Source organism: Rhinichthys klamathensis, unplaced genomic scaffold (genome assembly GCF_029890125.1).
Source record: "Rhinichthys klamathensis goyatoka isolate OS25496 unplaced genomic scaffold, OSU_Roscu_1.1 h1tg000277l_1, whole genome shotgun sequence".
Taxonomy (NCBI): domain Eukaryota; kingdom Metazoa; phylum Chordata; class Actinopteri; order Cypriniformes; family Leuciscidae; genus Rhinichthys; species Rhinichthys klamathensis.
The window spans coordinates 1,106,828-1,129,638 of record NW_026606796.1 but is presented as its reverse complement, the minus strand read 5'-3'; the positions used below and the strand labels follow the sequence as shown (position 1 = coordinate 1,129,638).

The 22,811-nt window shown below is 37.7% G+C and overlaps 2 protein-coding genes across 5 annotated transcripts; both read right to left on the bottom strand.

Annotated features, from left to right (window-relative positions):
* Nucleotides 1-346: 346 nt before the first annotated feature.
* On the bottom strand, nt 347-4,953 carry LOC130102784 (5-hydroxytryptamine receptor 3C-like). 2 transcript variants are annotated; one of them, XM_056268831.1, is made up of 9 exons: nt 4,611-4,953; nt 4,305-4,465; nt 4,171-4,215; nt 3,905-4,014; nt 3,499-3,668; nt 1,417-1,577; nt 1,110-1,317; nt 854-991; nt 347-776 (listed from the first exon to the last, which is right to left on the bottom strand). In XM_056268831.1, the coding sequence occupies exons 1-9, from the start codon at nt 4,654-4,656 to the stop codon at nt 472-474; spliced, it is 1,344 nt and encodes a 447-aa protein (XP_056124806.1). In that variant the 5' UTR covers nt 4,657-4,953; the 3' UTR covers nt 347-471. The 2 variants fall into 2 exon arrangements, with proteins under 2 accessions (XP_056124806.1, XP_056124807.1); XM_056268832.1 differs by lacking the exon at nt 4,611-4,953 and having other exon boundaries at nt 4,342-4,467.
* Nucleotides 4,954-7,860: 2,907 nt separating this feature from the next.
* Nucleotides 7,861-22,714, bottom strand: rnf157 (ring finger protein 157). 3 transcript variants are annotated; one of them, XM_056268829.1, is made up of 20 exons: nt 22,145-22,713; nt 20,625-20,743; nt 19,437-19,525; nt 18,926-19,072; nt 18,646-18,763; nt 18,392-18,458; nt 18,259-18,302; nt 17,250-17,297; nt 17,061-17,132; nt 16,793-16,952; nt 16,051-16,163; nt 13,547-13,782; nt 13,237-13,345; nt 12,696-12,804; nt 12,418-12,599; nt 11,573-11,638; nt 11,438-11,486; nt 10,573-10,692; nt 9,103-9,137; nt 8,525-8,612 (listed from the first exon to the last, which is right to left on the bottom strand). In XM_056268829.1, the coding sequence occupies exons 1-19, from the start codon at nt 22,230-22,232 to the stop codon at nt 9,103-9,105; spliced, it is 1,971 nt and encodes a 656-aa protein (XP_056124804.1). In that variant the 5' UTR covers nt 22,233-22,713; the 3' UTR covers nt 8,525-8,612. The 3 variants fall into 3 exon arrangements, with proteins under 3 accessions (XP_056124803.1, XP_056124805.1, XP_056124804.1); XM_056268828.1 differs by lacking the exon at nt 9,103-9,137 and having other exon boundaries at nt 7,861-8,612; XM_056268830.1 differs by lacking the exons at nt 9,103-9,137; nt 10,573-10,692 and having other exon boundaries at nt 7,861-8,612; nt 22,145-22,714.
* Between the last annotated feature and the right edge of the window lie 97 nt (nt 22,715-22,811).

Here is a 22,811-nt window from a genome sequence, read left to right as displayed (position 1 = left end):
TGTTCAAAAATGTCTTCTTCTTTTTTTGCGATGTTAAGCTCTGGAGAACTGCAAAGCAGTGTACGTTTTTCTCAAGTCAAAAAAAAAAAAAAAAAAAAGTCAATATTCAGAGGTCTTGGCATCAAGTGATATCTTTACATGAATGCTTTTTTCATTAATGCACTCCATTACAGACATTTACCATGTTAAACATAATTTTGGTTCCCTGTCAGAGAGAATGCATTCATTTTGTGTCAGGTTTTGTCACAATATTCTGGGGATCTCGTAAAGCATGCTTTATTTCACATAATAAACACAGTATAGTGTACACAAAGCCAAGCATATTGCGAGTTACCGGGGATAAAAAGTACCACACGATCATTTGAAGTGTATGCTGCAGCTCTTTCTAGAATAACAGTATGCAGGAAGACAAAATGTATGTAATATTATATGCACTAATCTGAGCATTCAGCTCAATTTTAGAGTGTGAAATTACTCAACTTTCCACTCTCGAAATATGAAACCAAGAAAGAGAGAAATTGAGATGAGATAAACCACAAAGAAAAGCCTGTTAATGCATATGACCATTCCTAACCAGTACTTCTGACCAGTTTGGGCTTTTAAAGTATGGGGAGGAAGAGTCTGTTTAATAGTCTGAAGCTCTTCCAGAATCATCTGCAATAAGTGCATGTCATTCATTTTGTCTTTGCTGTATATTTCCTTCAACATCAGAGTCTCTAGAGGAGCCTCCACTACAGAATAACAGATGTGATCACTGCTGTCTCCTTTGCGTTTATCTGAAAGAAAAACAGTCATATGAGAGTAAAGTCAGTTCAGTTTCCGTTTTGCTGAAAGATGTGCATTCATGCTGTACCTGTTTCACAGTTGAGATCTTCTTGTCTCTGAACCCACTTAGTGTCTTGTTCAGAGCTCATATTTATTAAGTATATCACCAAAATTGTCTCCAGAAGACTCAACAACATGAAGGAAAAGATGACAATGACATACGTAGCTGCGCAGAACAAAAGAGGGAGTTTATATGAAACTACAAAGACAATCTATGCACCTCTGATATATGAAAAGACTTCTCTGTTTTAAGGAACATTTCCTTGAACCGTGAATTCCCTTACCAATCAGAGGACATCTGTGAGATTTGGATGGCAGGATGTCATTTAGGATGAGCAAAAGTACAGAGATCCCCAGTAGTACCGTCACTTTGAAGCACAGTTTCTCCCCTCTATCTGGTATGAAAAAAGAAGCTAGGTCCAAAATGAGGAAAAACAATATCGGTAGCTGAAAATTGATGAAATGCATCAGGGGCATCCTTTTGACTGAAATCTAAAGAGGAAGGAGACAATAGCGAGGTCAAACATCTGAGGCTATAATCTCTGGAATTAAAGAAGAAATATGCTAAACGGTCGAAATGAGTATTAGTACCGTGTACTTTATCCTGTCAAATGTTTGGCCCTCATAATTATCTTTTTCCATTGAGACAGATATGTTCAAGAATACCCATTCTCCTTGGGTTAATATGCTTTCCCGAGCTACCTGTGTTGCTTTTGATGAATTGGAGGCAGGAACCAGCTTTATTTCTTTATCTGTTTCACATAAAGGAAAGCAGCTTGGTACAGAGTGACAATGAATAGCCTACTTATAGGGATTTTTATGATGATGGAAAGCAACAACATTTTGATACAATTAACATCTGTGATACATTATATGGCAAGCAAGTAAAGCTGCACGGTTAATCGTTAAAAGATCGCGATCTCGATTCAAACAACCACGCAATCTCATTCCTAAATGACAACGATTTGCCTGTGTCTATTAAACCTTTAACAAGTACGATCACAGTAAAAGTTTATAGTTCGGATATAAACACTGGTGTCTCTACGGTGGAAGTCAAAGTAGAGTAAACCACTTTTGGAAAGTAGCATCCGTGATCTCTTTTTGGAACAATACAACAACAACAAAATTGTGATTCTCGTTTTATTCAGAAGTCCGCAACTCTACAAGCAAGTAAACACAAGTTTGAATGCCCTAAAGTATGGAAGATTCATCAGCAAATGGCATTTGATTAGTCAGAGCAATTGCTTGAACAATAAGCAATTGTGTGAACAATATAGGCTACATTTGAGCCCGTTCTCATCCCAAGGCGTCATAAACTGACGCTTTTAACATTTCGTCTAAATCTTTTACAGTCTATGGTCTAAATCCAACGCACATGGCACCCTTTAGCGTCAATATGAGACGCAGATATGGGCCAGAAGGCGCCTCCTAGTGGTCTAACCCTAACCCTACCCCAGACCTAAACCTACCCATAACTATTGGCGCTTTTCCACTGCTGCTACGGCTCGGTTCGGCTCGGTAAGATTCGACTCGGCGCGGAACGGTTCGGCTCGCTTCGCTTTTCCACTGCGTGGTACGACTCGACTCGGTACGGCACGGTTCGGTTCGCTTTAGCTCGGTTGCTTTTCCACCGCAGTTAGTACCCCTTCATTTGGGTGGGACTGATCGTTATTTTGTCCCTACACTGTTTGTAGGTCCGGTGATAGCCGTGTGCGGCTAAGAGCTGAGCTACTTCTTGGAACACCTTTTCATTCCGTTTTGCCCAGGTTTTGCCCCATCCAGCTCTCGCTGGATCCGCTCCTCGGCAACCAACCAGAGGAACGTCTGCACCTCGTCCACTGACCACGATTCAGCCATTTCTTTTTAAAGTTTAAAAAACAGATGCTACCGTGTTGGCTGTTGTCTACTGGTTATTTAAATCTAGCGGGTTTAGTGTCCAATGACGCTGGTAGTGACGATTCTGTCTGACCAATCAGTGATCTGCAGTGTTTTTACGTCACATTTTAGTACCGGTACGGTACGCTTGGAACCTCAACAGACCAGGTACCATTTAAAGCGAGCCGAAGCGAGCCGTACCGTACCGGACCATGCAGTGGAAAAGCACCACAAGTGAGCCGAACGTACCGTACTATGCAGTGGAAAAGCGCCATATATTGACGCTTAAGGGTGCCATGTGCGTTGGATTTAGACGAAATGTCAAAAGCGTCAGTTTATGACGCCTTGGGATGAGAATGCGTTGTACATATTGGTACCAAAATTTTTTTAAATTTATCTGCATTGAGTCTCGACCAATAGCCTAATGAATATATATTGGTCGATGTTGTACATTTAATGGTGCATGCTTATTTCCCATTTTTTCCCCATTTAGATTTAGAAGTTAAAAACACTTAGGCTATAGTTGCAAACTGTTAAATGTAGCCTAATCTTCAGCAAATATCAAAATGAATATCACTTTTTCAAAATGTACTTTACAATGATGCCTAAATTAACTTGTAGCATTAAAAATGATTAATTTGATTTATTATTGTTTTGTTTTTATTTATTTAGACACAATTATTTAGACTTTAATAATACTCAATTATCGATTATCTGCCAACATGAAAGTATTTATCATCTTATAGGCCAGATTTTTCATATTTTTAATGAATATTTACTTTTTAAGTGTGCACTCACCTGAGTGATTAATTGAAGACACTGTTATATGGCAGGTTTGAGTATCAAAAGGAAATTTGTGCACATTCATTGTGCAGGTGCTGACAATTTTATGGTCGTCCTCCATTGTCACATTTCCATCATGAGTAATAAACAAAAATGGGTTCAGTGGTCCATCTTCCTTCTCTGCACTGAAACATTGCAGGTGAAATGATTTTGTGTCAAAGCAAATCTACATACATCATATTTTAGATTTTCCATGCAACATATACCGGTATGTACATAATTCCTCTCAATGTTATACGGTTAATAAACAATGTACTTTGTACGATGTACAATGTACAATGTACTCAATTAAGTATAATGTGTGTATTATATAAATTAAGAAAAATATATATATAGAGATATATCATTTGTATATACTCACGTCTCAAGAACATAGAGGTCTGGTTTCCAAAGCATCTCTTTTGGTAAAGTCACATTTTTAATCCCACAGAACTCCTTAGGATCCCAAGAGATTCGTTCGTTGTTCCAGCTCTAAGTGAGCAAGCAAGCATAAATAAATACATATCTAGAGCAAATGAATATCCTTTAAGCAGCTAAATTATTTTAACCAGTATTTATATTTTTTCTTTTTTCAATTATGCAATACAATCAGATTAGAAGATTTGCAGATTTCTGTTTAACACTTACCACAGACATCCATAAAAGAGGTACAAAGATTTGAGATTTTTCAATCTGCAAAAAGTAAATGAAATTTAAAAAAAAAAAAAACTTAAATCGTGGCAGTTTTACACAGAACATTTGTAGTCTGTTTGCAGTCATACCATAGAAAGGATGCCGTAGAGGTAAATATCAACATACACTACGGTGGGGTGTGTCCAGTCCAGTGCAGGACGGCAAGTTGTGAATTTCTCATTGCCTCTGGTGAGATTTAGATATTCCAGCACATCTTGCTTACTGCATACTTGTTTAAGGTACACTCCATCTGCAAGCCAGTAAATATATTTTAGATGTAAATAACCAACGTAGATGCCCCATATACAATTTAGCCATTGCAAACATGGTGCTTATATTTAGAATAACTGACCATTGTCTGTGCACTAAATGGTGGAAGTGGAAGCTTTACTCACCTATTAGAAAAAGTAGACAGGTAACACAGACAAGGAAAGAACTCATATCCAACTTTCAGTGAAGACCTCAGCAGATGACTGGCAACTGGTCCCAGTCACAGCCTGCGTTTATATAAAAGTGCAAGATGAAAATGGATGGGATATTATATATAATAATGGAGAGCACCATTCCCCTGAGCACCATATAACTTTTTGATGGGCTAATGAAGGCAATTTTTCCTCACAAATGCGACATTAATTCTGCTGTTATTTGGTTTATGTTGGTGGAGGCCATCTTTGATTGAATTTGTGCTGAGTGGATGATGGACATGCTAAGAGCCTGTAAGATGGGCTTTTATTTGACCATTTTTATCACAAAAAATAACAATAACTTGTTGAATGCATTGAATATTAGATACACCTAGCACTCCACTCCACATGTTTTTATTCCATTTCATACACATGCAGGGCTGGAAATGGCTGAGATTTACTGGGATGACTCTAGGTGGGAAGATTTTTTTATTATTATTTCAATGACTGTGATGATGAACCTGGTCAATGAGATCATCACTAGAGTGCCAGCCTAGTGCTATTTTGAATTTACTTGGTGTACTGATTGCATGAAAAGTTTATTATTTATTGTATGTGGACAATATACAGTATATGTGGATGGACAATACCAACATCAACTTGGTAATGTTTTGAAGGATAATCGAGAGCATTGTCTGTTTTAAAGTATTTCTTTATTGGGTAATTTTGCAAATTATAGCACTGTATGTTAGATCTTATCTGTCTGAGCCAGTGTTTTGGGGTGTCTGGTAGTGCGCATAGCCAGAACATACCATTTTTCAAAATGGAGAGAGACATGAGTGCTATGATGTGCTAAATGTTTGATTTTGTGGTTGTATGTTGTGCTTGTTTGCATTATGATGATTGCATGTCAGAAATGAGTTTTTGAACATGTACTTATATTATGTAGGTGACGATGTTCTGCTGTGGAATCTCGTGCTGAGTGGGGATTCTTGTGGATGTGCCACTAGGCATTGTTCAGTGCCAGGTTTGCTGCTCACAGCATATTTTTGTGTGTTTTTAACACCAGTATAAGTTGCATCAAGTTTGTATTTTGTTGTTGTTGTTGTTGTTGTTTTTTTTTGTGTTTTTTTTTTGTACTTTATGTAGTAAAGTTTCACTAGAAAATTTCACCTTGTGAAATGCAGCTTGTAAAATAAATCACAACTGGCATTGGGAAAACTACTCCATTGTACTGAGCCTTCCTATGTCTCCCAGGCCTCTCGACAACACAACACACTACATGACAATGTACATATTCAGATATTTAAATATAAAATCTTCTATAATCTATGATAACATTAAACATATTTCATGTTTCCTCCAAGGCACGTAAATGGTAAATGAACAACATTTATGCAAAAACACGTTCATTCAACAGAATCTCTGCTTGGAGATAATTACCTGTGTTCAGCTGTCGCAAATTTGTTGACTTTTGAAAATCAAGTTCATGTACCAGGAACAGTGGTTTTGCTGCACAAAGTCGATATATATATATATATATATATATTGTCCGTATGTCATGCTAGGTAATTTACTTTTACAATGATCCAAACAAATCTTGTTTTTAAGAAAAGGTTTATTGTGTTTTCGACATTTTGTAATCTTCATTCTACAAAAGTGAATTGATGCAACCCATTCCTCGTGTAGGTTTAGCTCACTCCTCCTGGTGCAGAAAGAGGACAGAACAGAATCACAAAAGCAATACAGATGGCAAAACTGGAGTAAACCCCTCGAATACGTCCATGCTCGGTGCATGTTACACGACAGTGGTTTCTCTCTGCAGGTAAATGTGACATTCTGCTGTAAAACATTCAATGCATGGCTACGTTTATCTGTATTGTCTCCAGCCAACGACGTGCTATTATGTGGCTGTATTGCTTGTCTTGTGACTCAGTACCTGTTGCTTACATTACATGTAAGCTCAGTGTGGAAGGGCTAGACATATAGTGCAAATGAAAAGGTGGAGGATTTCTATTTTCTGACTGCAACTACCATGCGCTTACCACATGCACCACATATCTGCTGCCAAGGGAATATCTAATAGTGCATTTGTAATGTATACAATCCCATTTGGAGAAATTTCACACCGTTCTATACTACAGTAAACAACATATTGAACAGACTTTTACAATGATAACAAGAACTAGGCTAACATTAAAAAAAAATAAAAAAAACATTTTCCACACAAAGGAAAAGCATTGTTGGTTCTCAAAGTACAGTGGACATTTTGAGAGAGATATAATCACTATTTGATTGTACTGTGAACCCTTTCAAATAGTCCAGACAAGTGCTAATGAATCAAGAAAACTAGATTAGATTAAGGAATTGTAGGAATGATGGTAAAGGGATAGTTCACCTAAAAATATCAAATTATTTTAATTTACTCACCCTCACGTCGTTCCAAATCTGTGCCTTTTTTTCTTCTGTGGAACATAAAAGATCACTTGAAAATGATTTTATTGTCCATAAAATGAAAGTCAATAGGGTCCTTTCAGAATTCTCATTTTTAGGTAAACTATCCCTTTCAGGATCTGAAAAGAGAGCCCAAAGATTTCCATTAAATTAAATAACCACTAACGTACCACTGGTGCAACAAAGAGCAAGTTTAAACACTGTGAATTAGGTTTGGCAGAACTGTCAAAAAAACTGAAAGTTGTTGATTGTTTTTCATGTTAGTGGCATGACTTTGACTTTTCAAAGTCTTTCCTTCATTCTCACTGTATAATGACTGCTAAGTAAACACTTTCAAGGATCTCTATAGGAAAGTGCAACACTTTTCAAAAGGAATACATAACAAAAATTGCTTTTAAAGGAACTTCTATACCAAAGTACCTGCGATAGTAATCCATATGAGTCCGACTGACTAACTTTAGCATATAGGCATGTATGCTAGATTGTACCTTAGACATGAAACAAACACATATTTTGTTAAACAACACACAAAAAGCTTGAAAGTAGCTTTGTGACATTTAACATACCATCAACATTAGCAATCTGAGGACATCACAGGCAAGTTTTCCCATGTGTAACGCAGGTTAGGCAGCTCAGTAGCTTTGGGTCTTTGTAACATGCAGGGCTGTACGTAGAGCTCAAAGTGAGCTGCAGCAAACTGACAAGGGCAGAAACGTGAGCAAATATGTGTTATTGCTCCAAGTAAATCTTGTGACGGATTGATTGAGTTTATAATTGAAACTAAAAATGAATCTCTCTGTTTTCCATCATTTTCTTTTGAAACATCTATCTTGGGTATTGTGGGCAGATCTCCAGGAGTACAAGTTGAAATATTCATACAAATGTTCTCTGACATTACTGAGGAAAATCCCAAGGGATGTTGATTCAGATCAGCAGGATTTGATTATGAATTCATGGGGGTTAAAAGTGCTTGCTGCAATTATAACGCGTCACAACACGTTTTAAAAAGTATAGTCGCACAGCCTTGACATGAAATTTGCCTGCTCTCTAAGAGAAAAACATTGCTTGGATCAGAGGTTGGAGTCTTTATCATGTCCTCATTTTCCAGTCTTTCATCGGGAGATTTGCTTCATCTCTACACATGAGGGGGTGGAGCGTTGGTGTAAATGTGGTGCTTTACACAAGTACCAACACCAAAAGAGTGCTAAAAACATAACATCTATCACAAATGAGAAGGGAAACCACACAGTCAATCCTCCCTGGTTTGCATTTAGGATTTGATCCATGAGTAATTGGTGTGGGCATGAGTTTAGGCAGGGGTGGGATGAAGAAAGAGGCAAATATCCCTCTCAGGATTGGAGTAGGTCTGCGCCTGGGTGGATTGAGGATTTCACACAGCCAGGGGTCCACGATGAGGTTTGTTCTTGGAGTTTGCTGCCTCATTAGTGACCCCTTGCTCGTCCAGGTTGATGTTGCTGGTGGACGCATGGTGAGTCAAAGGATCCCGCCCATGACGATAGACGTCAAGGTATAACAGACCTAACAGACAGGACAGAGCAAGTCCACGTGACAGAGCAAGTCCACGTGAGAAGATACAGATGATAGCAGGTTGAAAATATAGAAGAAAAATAAAGAGGGCATGAAGGTAGTTGTGAAGGGTAAAATAATAATGGGTTTGTGGAAAAGTGATTTAGAAAGAACTGATATATAGAAGAACTAAAAGAACTAGACCTTTTCCCCCAAATTGGAGCATCTCTTGGAGATCAATGTTAAAATAAGTCGGTTGGTCAAAATGTCCATCATGCAAATCAAGACACTTTTATCCATTGTTCTCCAAGATTTCTGTGAACTGAAATATCCTGTATTGAATATTCACCATGCATCCTGAGTAAATGATGAAAAGGCTCTTTTAACCCAAAGAGGTCAAAAGGCAAAGAATCTCACTGATGATAATAGTGAATGGCGGAAAGGCAGAAACTTCTTTGTGAATCCATGACCTCTGTGCATTGCCTTTTAACTTGCTCCATACCTATTCCTCAATGTGAACAGGACACGAGTCCTCATCTGTCCATTCCACAGACATCCAGGAAGATAGAGAAAGAGAGATGGGAGATGATGGAAGGAAAAACAGAGACAGAAAAGAGAGAGAACACAGCACATTTACAGCACATCAAGAGAATCAACCAGCCATCCACAGAAAATGAGAGTTGGATTGAGAGAGAGGAGAAGCTCGGTGCTTAGAGGTAATGAGAGAAGATGATGGTAGCCAGGGTCTTTTTGAGAAAAAAAAAAGCACTTTCACTGGAAACTTTTATCTTTCAAGAAGTGTCTATTCAAGTAAGTGATTTTCATTTTCTATAAATCCTATAATTAAGCAGGACTTGATAATGACCACAAACAGTATATGGACACTTAATTAGCACTTGAAAGTGTATCAATTTCATTGAATTACATAAAATATCAAACCACATGACATACTTTTCAATCAAAACATTTCACAAAAAATTCAATTGGTTTCCAAACTGGCTTGCGGGAACCCCTAGAGGCCACACAAGTTCAGTAAAAATTAGTAAATACATGTAAAAAGATAAATAAATAAATGTATATATTATATTATATTACAAATAGATAATTTATAAATAAAAGTTTCAATTTACTGAATTTGACCTTTACATTCATTTTTTCACAATTATTTTATTCCATTGAAAAAATTGTCAACTTGATACTTACTTTAAAAAAATGTTCCAGATAACATTTACACATATTGATAAAATGATGTACTTGTACAACATAAATGCCTCTTTTTACACAAAAATACACAGCTACCTATATGTTTTGTAAAGGGAGTCCTTTGCAGGGGATCATCATCATAATGCAATCAAATTCAGACACTTAAGTGTGGCTTACGTGTCCTAGTACTTTTCGGCCAATTTTATATTTTCAACTGTGTAGTAGTCACGATGACTAAAAACATAATGATGATGATGATGCTGATGCTGATGATTAATAGTGTGTAAGAATCACATTTTACTATCACAAATCTCATGTGAAAAGCTTCATTAATGTCCTTCCAGAGAGAATGCTTTCTCTGGATGACAGTAACCAAGAGTTGGGGATTAATAGTATTTGCTGGCAAAAGAGGGAGGATGAGCAGAAAAATGAAGTGATGAACATAGAAATGAAGGGAGACGCAAAGCTACTTTGAGCTGGCAGACACTGAACATGAACTTAGCTATTATTAGTATGACCCAGAGAGATAGAAACAAGTCATACATGATATAAACTCACACATACACATAAACACAAACAAAAGAGGGGGCATGGCCACTGTACCAATTAATGCTACACAAAATTACAGCAGGGTCAAAGAAAGGGCGTGCATGAGCAGAAAAAGCCAATAGTGTTTTAGAAACAGCTGCTTTTTTAAAGGGACATCTTGAAACCGCCTCACCCAATCCCTTCCAATCAGAAAGTCCATGTTCGAGAGGTTGCCACTCACCAGCGAATCGGCCGTCAGGAGGCTGCTCATTGTCCAGGCCTGTCATACAGTGGGTGTCAGACTGCCCCTGATTGTTATTGTCAAACTCTGGACAAGGCACCTCGCTCCTCCTGCGCCCACCTGCAAGCGAGGTCAGAGGTCAAACAAGAGCAGCCGAGGCAGGGCAGAGCAGCCGAGTGGAGAACAGCAGTGAAGGGTCAGAGCAATAGGGTGCAGGATGCTACTCGGCAGCCATTTATTGATGGCTGTGGTTGATGGATGCACACATACTCATGTGAAAGCAGAGCGGATGCAATCGGCACATGCACGAGAACACAACTGGCGAACGCTTTGACACTCATTTAGTAAGCATTCACCACATTAAATAAGAAACAGATGAAAAATGTATATGCAAAAAGGGAATTAGTTACAATAGAAAGAAAACTCTAAAAGCAAAACCTCAATCCCTTATATCAAACTTTTTTTTAAATCAACAATTAGTTGTTTGAAAGAATTTATAGTATTAGTACAGATGCACACTCATTATAAAAAATTAAATACATACAATAATAGGTAGAAAGCTAGATACTGGATGTGTCTGTAAAATTCAAATGCCAAGTGTACTTGTATGTGGGCTGATTAAACAAAACATAAAACAATGAACTACATTCGCCTTAAATGAGTCATGTGATATTTATATTTGTAGTGAATGACCCTTGGCCCACCTGCAAACACAAGTTATTCATCAAGCAGGTGTGTGGGCAGATTTAGAAGCTCTTGTCTTGTGGATGAAGTGCCACCTACATTGCAGTGTTTTTTCTCCTTAATCTAGTGTACAGTGTCGTGAATCGTGATAATTACAGCCAATAGCTGAGGTTACAATTACCATGTTCTTTGGTGGGAGATGCACAATCTTCCTCAGTCACATCATTTCCCTGAAGACGAAAATACACAGTTGAATAAATAATAAATAGAAAACAAATAGCTGGGTTTAAGATGTTTGGCTGTTTGAATGTTTCACCTCTGAATCCTGTTCTTCAAGAATGGCAGCCACAAAGTTATGCCCTTTTGCCTCGTTGGGGATTTCCTGCGGACATATGTAAATATGGTCTCTGTAAGACACACAAAATGATTTGCACAAACATCTCTTGGCATACATTTCTACATTTTTGTGCAATGGGGATTGAAGTTTTGGGATTGAAGTTACAGTGTTCTGATAACTTTTGACCTATGAATTTCCATGACTTCCCAATGACTTTTTCATTTGTTTGTAATTTTTCACAAAGAATAATTTCACAAAGAATAATTTCTAGCCAATGAAATAGGCAAGGAAAGCTTATTTATATAGCACATTTCATCCAAAATAGTGTTTTACATTAAATTAAATAATAAATAGAATTTTGAATGCCTTTATATTTTTAATTTTAAACCAAAATTGAAATGCAGAAACAAAGTATAGAGGTAAAAAAAATCCAAATCGAGTGCAAAACTCACTCTACAAACATAAATGTAACTTTATTTCTTTAAAAACAATGATGTTTCGAACGTCATTAATTTGATTTTAAAAAAATAGTTACATTTATGTTTGTAGAGTGAGTGTTGCACTCTTTTCTAGAGTTGTCTTTTTTTATTTAATTAATTTCCATGATTTTTCCAGGCCTGGAAATCCCAATCTTAAAATTATCAGATATATTTAGATTATTCATTAGCCTGGAAACCTAGATTATAACCACTAGGCTACATGACTACAAATACTGTTTGATGCTCAGGTGATAAAAACTATAAAATCAGCATCAACTAAAGCATCTAAAGATAACAAACAAAAGTGATGAATTGTCCTGCATCCATGCCTTCTAACTGACTTACCTCACCCTCATGTTGGGAAGGGGCTCGGCTCCCTGCTGGGGTCTCTGCGGCCTCCTCTCCCTCTGCCCCAGCCATGTAGGATCCGGACATTGAAGAGAGTGTGTCGGTGCTAATCTGAGAGTGCTGGCTATGAGAGGACGCCATTGACATCACAGACTGGGCCAGGCTGCTGCTTACTGGGTCTGAAGAGGGCAGGAAGAGAAAGACAAACAAATGAAAAAGAGTGAGCTCTGATGTGTGTTTCAGTGAGTTAGATTTAGTTCACTGAAAAGCTGTACCCTCTGGGGAGGTGATCGTAGAGGAGAGAGGGGTGCCGTTGCAGGAGGACTGATCTATGGCCCCCGAGGATGACAGAGTGAGGTTGTCACTTTCAGGAGTCACTCCAGACTGCAGGAAAATACAAACATAATGATAATCAGATGGACGTGATGACACTGTATTATAAATATGGGGGTAAATTCTATAATACTGCAAGTATTATATAATCTTCCATAAAATGTGAATTTGGCTCATACATACATTATATATATATATATATATATATACAGTATAAATATATACATTGATAATAATAAGAAATATTTCTTGAGCACAAAATCAGCATATTAGAATGATTTCTGAAGGAGCATGTGACACTGAAGCCCTGAGTAAAGATGCTGAAAATTAAGCTTTGCCATCACAGGAAAAAATAATAATTTTAAAATATATTAAAATGGTTAAAAGTTATTTGAAATCGTGATAATATTTAAAAATATTGTTTTTTACATGCATACAATAATATGTATAAAATACATTTATAAATGTTTGAGATGCTTGTACCTCTTGCTGTTCTACATGCAATTTTCTCCTGCACGTTTGCACTTCAGACTCACTGCATGACTTCTCATCCTCCTCCTCAGGCAGCACTGAAGAATTCTGGGAGAGGGATCTAGAGAGTTCCCAGAATACATGATTAGCAAGGACTCACTTCTCTGCCTTGTTCTTCAGGCCATAATTTAACCTTTAGGAAAAGCTGTAAATTGACTGTTTTAATAACACCCAGGAAATGTTTTGCAGACAATAATTAAAAGGTTATACCAGTAATACCAAAATACTACACTATTAAATCTTTCAGTTAGGGCTCACTCACTTAGAGCCACTCTTCTTGTGTTTCCCATTCTGGCTAGAGTTGACAGAGTGTTCTAGTGGTGAGAGGGAGCGCACGGGTGTGTGGTGGCTATCGCTGCCATATGTGGGCGTAGATCCAGAAACATGGCCCCTGGTGAGGCCCTGAAGTGGAGGAGCAGATGGCGACGGGTTCAGGGGCCCATTCAAGGCCTCCAACAGGGACACAGCCTCAAAGCCAGGTGGGATGTGCTCTGATGCCTGTAGTAAATATACATGTGGCCATGAACAGCAGTACAGTTTGTAAGCATAACAACATTTTCACCTTTAGTATGAATAGATGGTGCATACAGTATGTTTTTGCATTAAAGTGCCCCTATTATGCTTTTTTGAATATTCCCTTTTATGCATTGTGTAATATAGCTGTTTGTGAATGTAAAATGTCTGCAAAGGTTTAAAGATCACAGTGCACAACAAATAAAGTTATTGTCTCCTAATAGAAAGAATCGACAAATTTGCATATTGCCAGCCTATGGTCTTCTTTGGTTCCCCGCAAATGACATCTACTTTGACCAGCCCTCAACATGTCAAGAAGACGCTGTTTTCAGTGCTGCAAACCCACTTTGCGTGCACTTCAAATAGATGAGGACTCGTGCTGGAATTGATTCAGAAAAACCGACACCATCGTTCACATTACTGTGTATCAAGCACTGAGGAAGCCTCCGGAGCTGAAATTCAGATATGGTAATAGGAGTTTCGTTTCTGACACGCGCTGTAAGACCAATCACAACCGACTGGGCCGTCTGACCAATCAGAGCAAAGTAGACTTGCTGCAAGGAGGGGTTTAGAGCGACTGAATCTTCAAACTCTTTGAGAAATTAGGTGAAGTGCAATGTATATTATGATAAATTTTTAGTTTTTTTGACCTTGGATGCATATAAACCTATTGTAGGAGACCTCCAAAACAAAATTACGAACCTTTAATATAGCATAATAGCGCCATTTTAAAATGTGCTCCTTACTTACATCAGAGAGAGTCTGACTACTTAAACCACTGACGTTAGTACTCCTAACAAAGTTTTATGTACTCGCCACAGCCATCTGTACTCGTGTTTAGCTCCAGGAATATATTAATTTTGGACCCTTGATCAGCTATTTTCAGTTTTTGACAATCGATGAGGCTCAATAAAGCAGATTCAAATGCCTGGCTGCATTTATTTCGCTATAAATATATTTGAATATATACACTCACCTAAATGATTATTAGGAACACCATACTAATACTGTGTTTGACCCCCTTTCGCCTTCAGAACTGCCTTAATTCTACGTGGCATTGATTCAACAAGGTGCTGAAAGCATTCTTTAGAAGTGTTGGCCCATATTGATAGGATAGTATCTTGCAGTTGATGAAGATTTGTGGGATGCACATCCAGGGCACGAGGCTCCCGTTCCACCACATCCCAAAGATGCTCTATTGGGTTGAGATCTGGTGACTGTGGGGGCCATTTTAGTACAGTGAACTCATTGTCATGTTCAAGAAACCAATTTGAAATTATTCGAGCTTTGTGACATGGTGCATTATCCTGCTGGAAGTAGCCATCAGCATCAGAGGATGGGTACATGGTGGCCATAAAGGGATGGACATGGTCAGAAACAATGCTCAGGTAGGCCGTGGCATTTAAACGATGCCCAATTGGCACTAAGGGGCCTAAAGTGTGCCAAGAAAACATCCCCCACACCATTACACCACCACCACCAGCCTGCACAGTGGTAACAAGGCATGATGGATCCATGTTCTCATTCTGTTTACGCCAAATTCTGACTCTACCATCTGAATGTCTCAACAGAAATCGAGACTCATCAGACCAGGCAACATTTTACAGTCTTCAACTGTCCAATTTTGGTGAGCTCTTGCAAATTGTAGCCTCTTTTTCCTATTTGTAGTGAAGATGAGTGGTACCCGGTGGGGTCTTCTGCTGTTGTAGCCCATCCGCCTCAAGGTTGTGCGTGTTGTGGCTTCACAAATGCTTTGCTGCATACCTCGGTTGTAACGAGTGGTTATTTCAGTCAAAGTTGCTCTTCTATCAGCTTGAATCAGTCGGCCCATTCTCCTCTGACCTCTAGCATCAACAAGGCATTTTCGCCCACAGGACTGCCGCATTCTGGATGTTTTTCCCTTTTCACACCATTCTTTGTAAACCCTAGAAATGGTTGTGCGTGAAAATCCCAGTAACTGAGCAGATTGTGAAATACTCAGACCGGCCCGTCTGGCACCAACAATCATGCCGCGCTCAAAATTGCTTAAATCACCTTTCTTTCCCATTCTGACATTCAGTTTGGAGTTCATGAGATTGTCTTGACCAGGACCACACCCCTAAATGCATTGAAGCAACTGCCATGTGATTGGTTGATTAGATAATTGCATTAATGAGAAATTGAACAGGTGTTCCTAATAATCATTTAGGTGAGTGTATATACAGTATATGAATAAAGCTATGTATGAACACTGTGAACCAAATGTAGTGTTACCGAGTGCTCCTCTGAATCTGACGTCTGCGAGGTGATGACAGGGTTAAATCCAGTAGGTGTGAGCGGGCTCAGTTTTTTCCTCATCGCTCGTATTTGAAGGAGGGCACGAAACGCTAAAATTTAAATGAGTCAAATATTTTATCAGAGACAATACAAACATAGATAAACAACTTGAATAAATGTCTTTTGTTAAAAAATAGCATCAACTAGCATGAATACAGGCCCGTTTACTTCAAGGATGATAACTATAACGTTAACAATTCAGATATAAATAAAAATCATTTTAAATTTAAAAGAATAGCAGAGTCCACACCACAACTATAACAATTAACAGCAGAGGAATAATCCCTTTCAAAAAAAATTTTTTTTCCAGCTGATAAAAACATTGACAGCCTATCAGAATCCATACTGCTTCAAAGAGCTTGAGCATTTAAAGTGGCAGAAGACATAACTGCTGTGCATGTTTATAATAAACAGAATGTTATCGTGCATGGGTGGGTGTGGTTATTATCGCTATAGTTATAAAAATATAGTTATTATCGCTATAGTTATCTTTATAGCTATCGTTCTTAGTGTGAACGGAGTCCAGTATTTTATTCATTGAAATATACACCAAAACATTAATGTATGAGACACTACTATAAATGCAAATATTATCTAAGCAATATTATATTTTCATAAATATAATAATCTTAATCAGAGAGTCGTGTTGAATGAGTCTGGTACAGGGGTTGGTGCTTACGTAGTCGACAGATGGGGCAACAGTTGGCCTGGTAACGCAGTGTGTCTGCACAGGCATTGCACAGGCACAGGTGTCTGCAGGGCAGGATAAGTGTGTCCCGCACGTCTGACAAACACACCACACATTCAGCGCTGTTGTCGCTAATCTCATCTTCAGCCACCTGTAAATTTGAGCGTGTCATTTTCTACATTTTTATACCAAGTAATGAATGAAAGCTTAAAAGTGACAGATGTTGTCTGTTCTTTTTGTGAAGTGGATGATGATGTACCTTTGATTCTTGACTATTGTATTTGTTCTCTATGCCGTAGATCTCCTGCAGCAGGTAACTGACACCATCCACCTAAGATAAAATGATGATAGGCTTAAGAGGTTTATTGAAAATTTGATAATTAGCAATGCCAAAGAAAATTTGTATATTTCAAAAGCCATTTTACATAAATAGTAAGAGGGCCCTTACCACTTGTTTCTGTTTCAGAGGCTTGACACAGAAACTTCCATCCATATGCTGGACAGCAAGAAAAAGACAGCAATATTATATAATCACTAGTCGTCACAGTAAATCTATTTTTGTCAGATAAACTAAACTGGTTTTAATTACACTAAAAAGTTATTTAAAACACTCCGATTACCTGAATGATCATTTTAAGGGTTAGATCAGGTAGAAATAGTACAACTGCACACTTTTACTGTTTAATCCAGTCCTTATTTGCATTTCAGAACACAGTATGAGCATTTCTTTTTTTCATTTTTAACGAGTTTGTTTGCCCATAAAATCTTTAAGATATTAGGTTAAACTTATTTGGCTTGCTGTCCGCTGGAGAGGGGCTCGATGAAGCAGCTTCAACTCGAGCTCTGATATACCCCCCAGTGGCTAAATGTAGGACCTGTTAATTAAAGGGCAAGGTACCTAAGATGAAGGTGGAGTTTGGGGAGGTGGAGGGATACTGGAACAGCTGATACTCGGGAGAGGTAAGCGGCTGCTTATATACTCTGTTTGTTGATTGAAAGATTGGATGGGCTCGCTCCTCCCTAACTTACGTTTAGGAACTTCATTTAATTCTTTTATTCAAACAATTCAATATAAATGCTGTTCTTTTTAACTTTATTCATCAAAAAATGCTAGAAAATGTATAATGGTTTCTACAAAAATATTAAGCAGTTCAACTGAGAACGCACCAAATCAGCATATTAAAATAATTTCTGAAGAATCATGTGGCACTGAACACTGGAATAATGGCTGTTAGAAATTCACAGGAATAAATTACAGTTTACAAATATACAAATATAAAGCAGTTATTTTTGATTGAAATAATATTTCACAATATAGCTGGTTTTACTGTCTTTTTAATCAAATAAAAACAGCCTTAGTGATCTTCTTTCAAAAACATTAAAAATCTTAACGACCCCAAACTTTTGAACAGTGGTGTATAAAAATATAAAAAATATTTTTTACACAAAAAACATACCTTCTCAAAGGATGCAAGAAGAACATGGGAGTGTCCCAAGTGTTCTGCACAACAACAAAAACATGGTCCAAGATATTTATATATATTTCCAAAATATGTTTCTACATATTATATCCAATTACATCCAACTCACCGTCTCCCTCATCCACAACTGCTTGTACAACCATGGGGTAGATGTCTCTATCCATGTCAAACAAAAGCTGTGTAACAATAAACCACAAAACCAGGTTTAACCAAAGTGCACCAACGACATGCATCATGAACTGCTCAATGATTTTATTAATGAGTCAGATTAGGACTAATTAAATTTCAATCTGACCTATTTTAAACCCCAAAATGCAAAAACACATAGACACAAAACAAGGACACAGCTAGCAGATGTGTTACCTCCTCATCTGCCCATTCTGATAAGTTGACGTAATGAGAGGGCAGACAGAACTGTTGGCAGACGCCGCGTTTGAAATGCACCGTCTCTGACTGCAGAGAGCTGTCCTGCGGCAAGTATCTGTCAACAACACACAATGAACAGAGCGATAAAACCCAAGCTTTGATGTCATTTCCCAACTTGCTGCTCTTCGATCAACTGGTAAAGGCTCAGCTTGATGTGTTTTATTAATAAATAATCAAAAAAAAGGAATATTCAATGTGTGTCTAATGCTTAACTTACATTGGCACACCATTGTGAAACTCTTCAATGGCTTGGTAGTATATAGTGATGGCAACTTGTGTGTCGGCATCAAAGGTAAACTCAATATTGTAGCAGCTGTGGCTTTTCCCAACTTCCTGTCCAGGAAGCTTCATGTCTTCACTACACCTGAAGTCAAAATTTCAAATTTTACTAGATGTCCAGTTAAGATTTTAGCAAAAATGTTTCACAACAGTAATATGCAGAAAGATACATAATATATTTAATAAATGTAACATCAGGGTTTTATCTAATCAGATGCTCTATAGAATATGATATAAAATACAAATACAAGTATCAACCAAAAAAGTAGGTTTTGAATCAAGGTTCATGGCTGTAATCATAACTAAAGACTTTTAAAAAGGGACAATCCCTTCAACATGTCCCATCCAAATGTCCTGTTTTAACAAATACGTCAATACAGGAAAGAAAACTACACACATCACATGATTTGAATATAGTGTAGTAAAGGTATTTGTGAGGACAATCTCACCGGACAAGCCGCAGAGTGTCTTTTCGGATGTTGATGAGACTGCGGAGGGTCTTGACCGGCTCAGGAGGAGGGGGAGCATTGTACGGGAACTACAATCACAATCACAGCACAATAAACACTTTGGAGTCAGGGTGAAGTTATTGTTTATTACAATCAATGTTGGAGAAACATTTTGCCCTGTTTTATCAGCTGACATATCTGATACACAAATATAATCTTTTACCAAATTGGAAAACAATCTGGCAACAAATCCACATTACAATAAAGGTGACATCCACTGATCTCCAAACAAGCTGTTTTGTCGATGCATGCGTGTGTGCGTTTCCTCTGGAAAAACGCAATGCACAGGCATGCCCACGTGCCAGAGAGGCACCACGCATGTGTACGTGTGTGGGTCAACACTGGGTGAGCCTGTTGCCTCCCCTTTTCCCCTCCCGGGAGTTCAGACTGAATGTGGCTCTCTGTACTACTTGCGGTAAGCCGTTGCTTAAATCCACAGCATCACTAGCCTGTCTGCTTAGAGACGGGCCCCGCAGCTAATGCACATAGTGTAAATAAAAGACCCACCGCATACAGAAATACATGTATGCATTCATAAAGCACACATGCAGTACATATCAGGATAAAGCTCTGGATGAAGTAAAGCAATAAACAATTATGAGACATTGAGCCAGAATTACACATATAATCCTGTGAATTATAGAAGCTTCCACCAACATATAGTAATTTACATGAAACTAGCGTGAATATCCAGTTAAAGTAACAGTCCTAAGCAGACCTCATAACAGCTCAAATATGAGTCAGAATTATGAGGAAAATACATATTTATGTAAATGTATGAATATGCATTATATTAATTCATATTATATTCATATTATTGAACATAAAAATATATTTAAAAATAATTATTTTTTAAATGTTTTAAAATATGTTAATAATATAAAATATTATATAAAAGTTATATGTAATTTTAAATAATTATACCATTTGTAAAATATCTGTAATTTATATGTAATGTAATAAAATGAGTCATGAGGCATTATGTTTTTGATCAATTTTGAAAATGAGATCACATGATAAGATCAATGAATGGAACAGAATCATTGGTTTCATGACCTCCTATAATAATCAGTCAAAAATGGCTGCATCTAAACTATATTTTTACCAGGAATTGAAATGTAATCTTACCACAACTGGTCTGTTGCCTAGGAAGTTGAGGTCAGTGTTTTCACCAAAGAGGTAGCCTTCAGGATGTGTTGAATCAAACTTCTCTCCTCCCATAATAAAATGGCTAGCAAAATAATTCCCTGCATGACAACGAACAGATCAAATGTTACAGATAATTGAATACATTTATATGTACATTTGTCACACAAAAATGTAGAGTGTTCCAAAGAGTTCATCATTTCTTTTCAACTTAATGTGCATCACCAACCCACTGTCTCTCAGCACTGTCAAAATGTTTTATTCAAAACATAAAAAAGTTACTAATTTACGGTAACATTTGTGTGGTAACAAATGAACTGGTTTTATTTAAGTCAAAAATACAATTTCGACTGATTTAACCTGACTGCATTGTATTACACTAACACCAAGTCATTTTAGCTTTCAGATGAGGTAGAAGCAGCTCTTCAAGGTAACAGATGCACATTTTAATTCTTTAGCAACATGTAGACTACTAAATGGAGCATAAAATGATAAGTAGATGCAAAAACCTCCAATCCTCCAGAGTGAAGTCTGGACACAAGACAACTGAAAGGTTTATAAATTAAGACAGATATAGTAGACTGGGGAACCAATAGATTAAAGAAAGACAAGCTCAAGGGCAGACAGAGGATATAGGCAACCGCCATGGGAAGATACAAGGGTAGATAGATGAACAAGCTTGAAACTGGAGCAGAAGGAAGCCAGAATCAGGCACAAGTCCCAGGCTGCACGTATAGCGTATCTGGTTACTAGTGGTTAACACACCGACATTCATCTTTTCATCTGCCTGTCTCCTCAACAATCTAAAGATTTGTAAAACAGTCATTATAAAACTAGCTTGATGAGTGCTGCGTTTTCTAAACATACAGGAAGGTTATCTTATCTGAAAATTAACATAGTAAGTTAATGTATTGGGTTAGCAGAAGCTATGTAAACCACATATAGCTCACAATAAATTCCTTTTACCTACAGTGCTGTGGACACTTATTTCAGATTCAGGTTTAATGCTGAGTTCGAAATAATTGATACATTAGCTCTAATTGTGGTGCATTTCAGTAGACACAGCACCACTGGGAATGATGGGCCCCATCTCAATATAAAGGCAAGCATCTATGGGCCTACTGTGCTACTCAGATACAGACTTGCTGACCAAGAAACAGTGGGTGGTGGCCCTGGCCCCTTGGAGTTAAAATGAACTCTCGCATTTCTATTGCAAGAAAATAATTTAACTAAATTCTACAAGCCAAGTTTATCTTAACTGCCTTATTTTATATATAATATTTCCCAATAACTAGCCTATGAATCTGTAGGCCTATAAAATCAGAACAAGCTTGGGGTTCTCTATTGGGCTTAACCGTTCATTTATTTAGATATATAGCCTAATATAGTATACAGTAAGAGTAATAAGAACAGTATTCCATTGTAATAATACGATATATGAATATAATACAATATAGCCTAATATAATATTTGTTTAATATATAAATGTATTATTTTCTCACCGGATTTGGGTGGGTATCTGTAAACAGAACTGGATGGTATATCGATCTCCTCCACTCCTGCATTCTGACGGCTTGTCAAAGCTCCCATTTCAAAAAGCCAAAAATTAAAATAACACTGAATGATTGCAATCCTATTGCTGCTTCGTCTTCTGTAGTCCGAACATTTCCTTCTTCGCGCAAAAGCCCGTAATTTTGCTCTTCGCTTTTATATTTTTGGCCACGGACAGGATTAGTTGGTGCTCTTAATGCCCTGTAAGCTCCGTACAGAGTCCCTCGTTGTGTTGTCTGCAGACACAAGCTGCTTTTTGCGTCCGGCAGACTGAAGCCCTGTTATAAGGCTGTCTCTGTCTCCGTGGTCGGCATCCTTGGCCAAGATGCAAAGCGGAGTGAGATGCTCTCTATATGACACAGTTTCTCGGTGTGTTTAACATCATCATCATCATCATCCCTGTATCCCCTGTTCTCCGAGAGCTTGAGCGATGGGATGCAGATGCGTATCAGTGATGTAGAAACAAAATAAGAGGGTAGAGCGGCAGTGGGCATGAATCAAAGTGTCTAAATGGGCGGGGATTAGAGGACCGGATGTTAATTATGCATAATATTAACAAATAAAAACATAATATCAAGATAAATGTTATTTCACAGTATATTCTATAATGAACAACAT

Excerpts from the sequence above, each read along its gene's own strand:
- rnf157 (XM_056268828.1), bottom strand. The coding sequence starts at position 22,232 with ATGGGAGCTTTGACAAGCCGTCAGAATGCAGGAGTGGAGGAGATCGAT. Across the intron at positions 13,783-16,050 it reads CAGATTCAGAGGAGCACTCG|GCATCAGAGCACATCCCACC; the intron begins GTAACACTACAT and ends TATTTACTACAG. Across the intron at positions 12,805-13,236 it reads TGCATGTAGAACAGCAAGAG|TCTGGAGTGACTCCTGAAAG; the intron begins GTACAAGCATCT and ends ATTTTCCTGCAG.
- LOC130102784 (XM_056268831.1), bottom strand. The coding sequence starts at position 4,656 with ATGAGTTCTTTCCTTGTCTGTGTTACCTGTCTACTTTTTCTAATAG. Across the intron at positions 4,216-4,304 it reads TCTACGGCATCCTTTCTATG|ATTGAAAAATCTCAAATCTT; the intron begins GTATGACTGCAA and ends TACTTTTTGCAG. Across the intron at positions 992-1,109 it reads TCACAGATGTCCTCTGATTG|CTACGTATGTCATTGTCATC; the intron begins GTAAGGGAATTC and ends TGTTCTGCGCAG.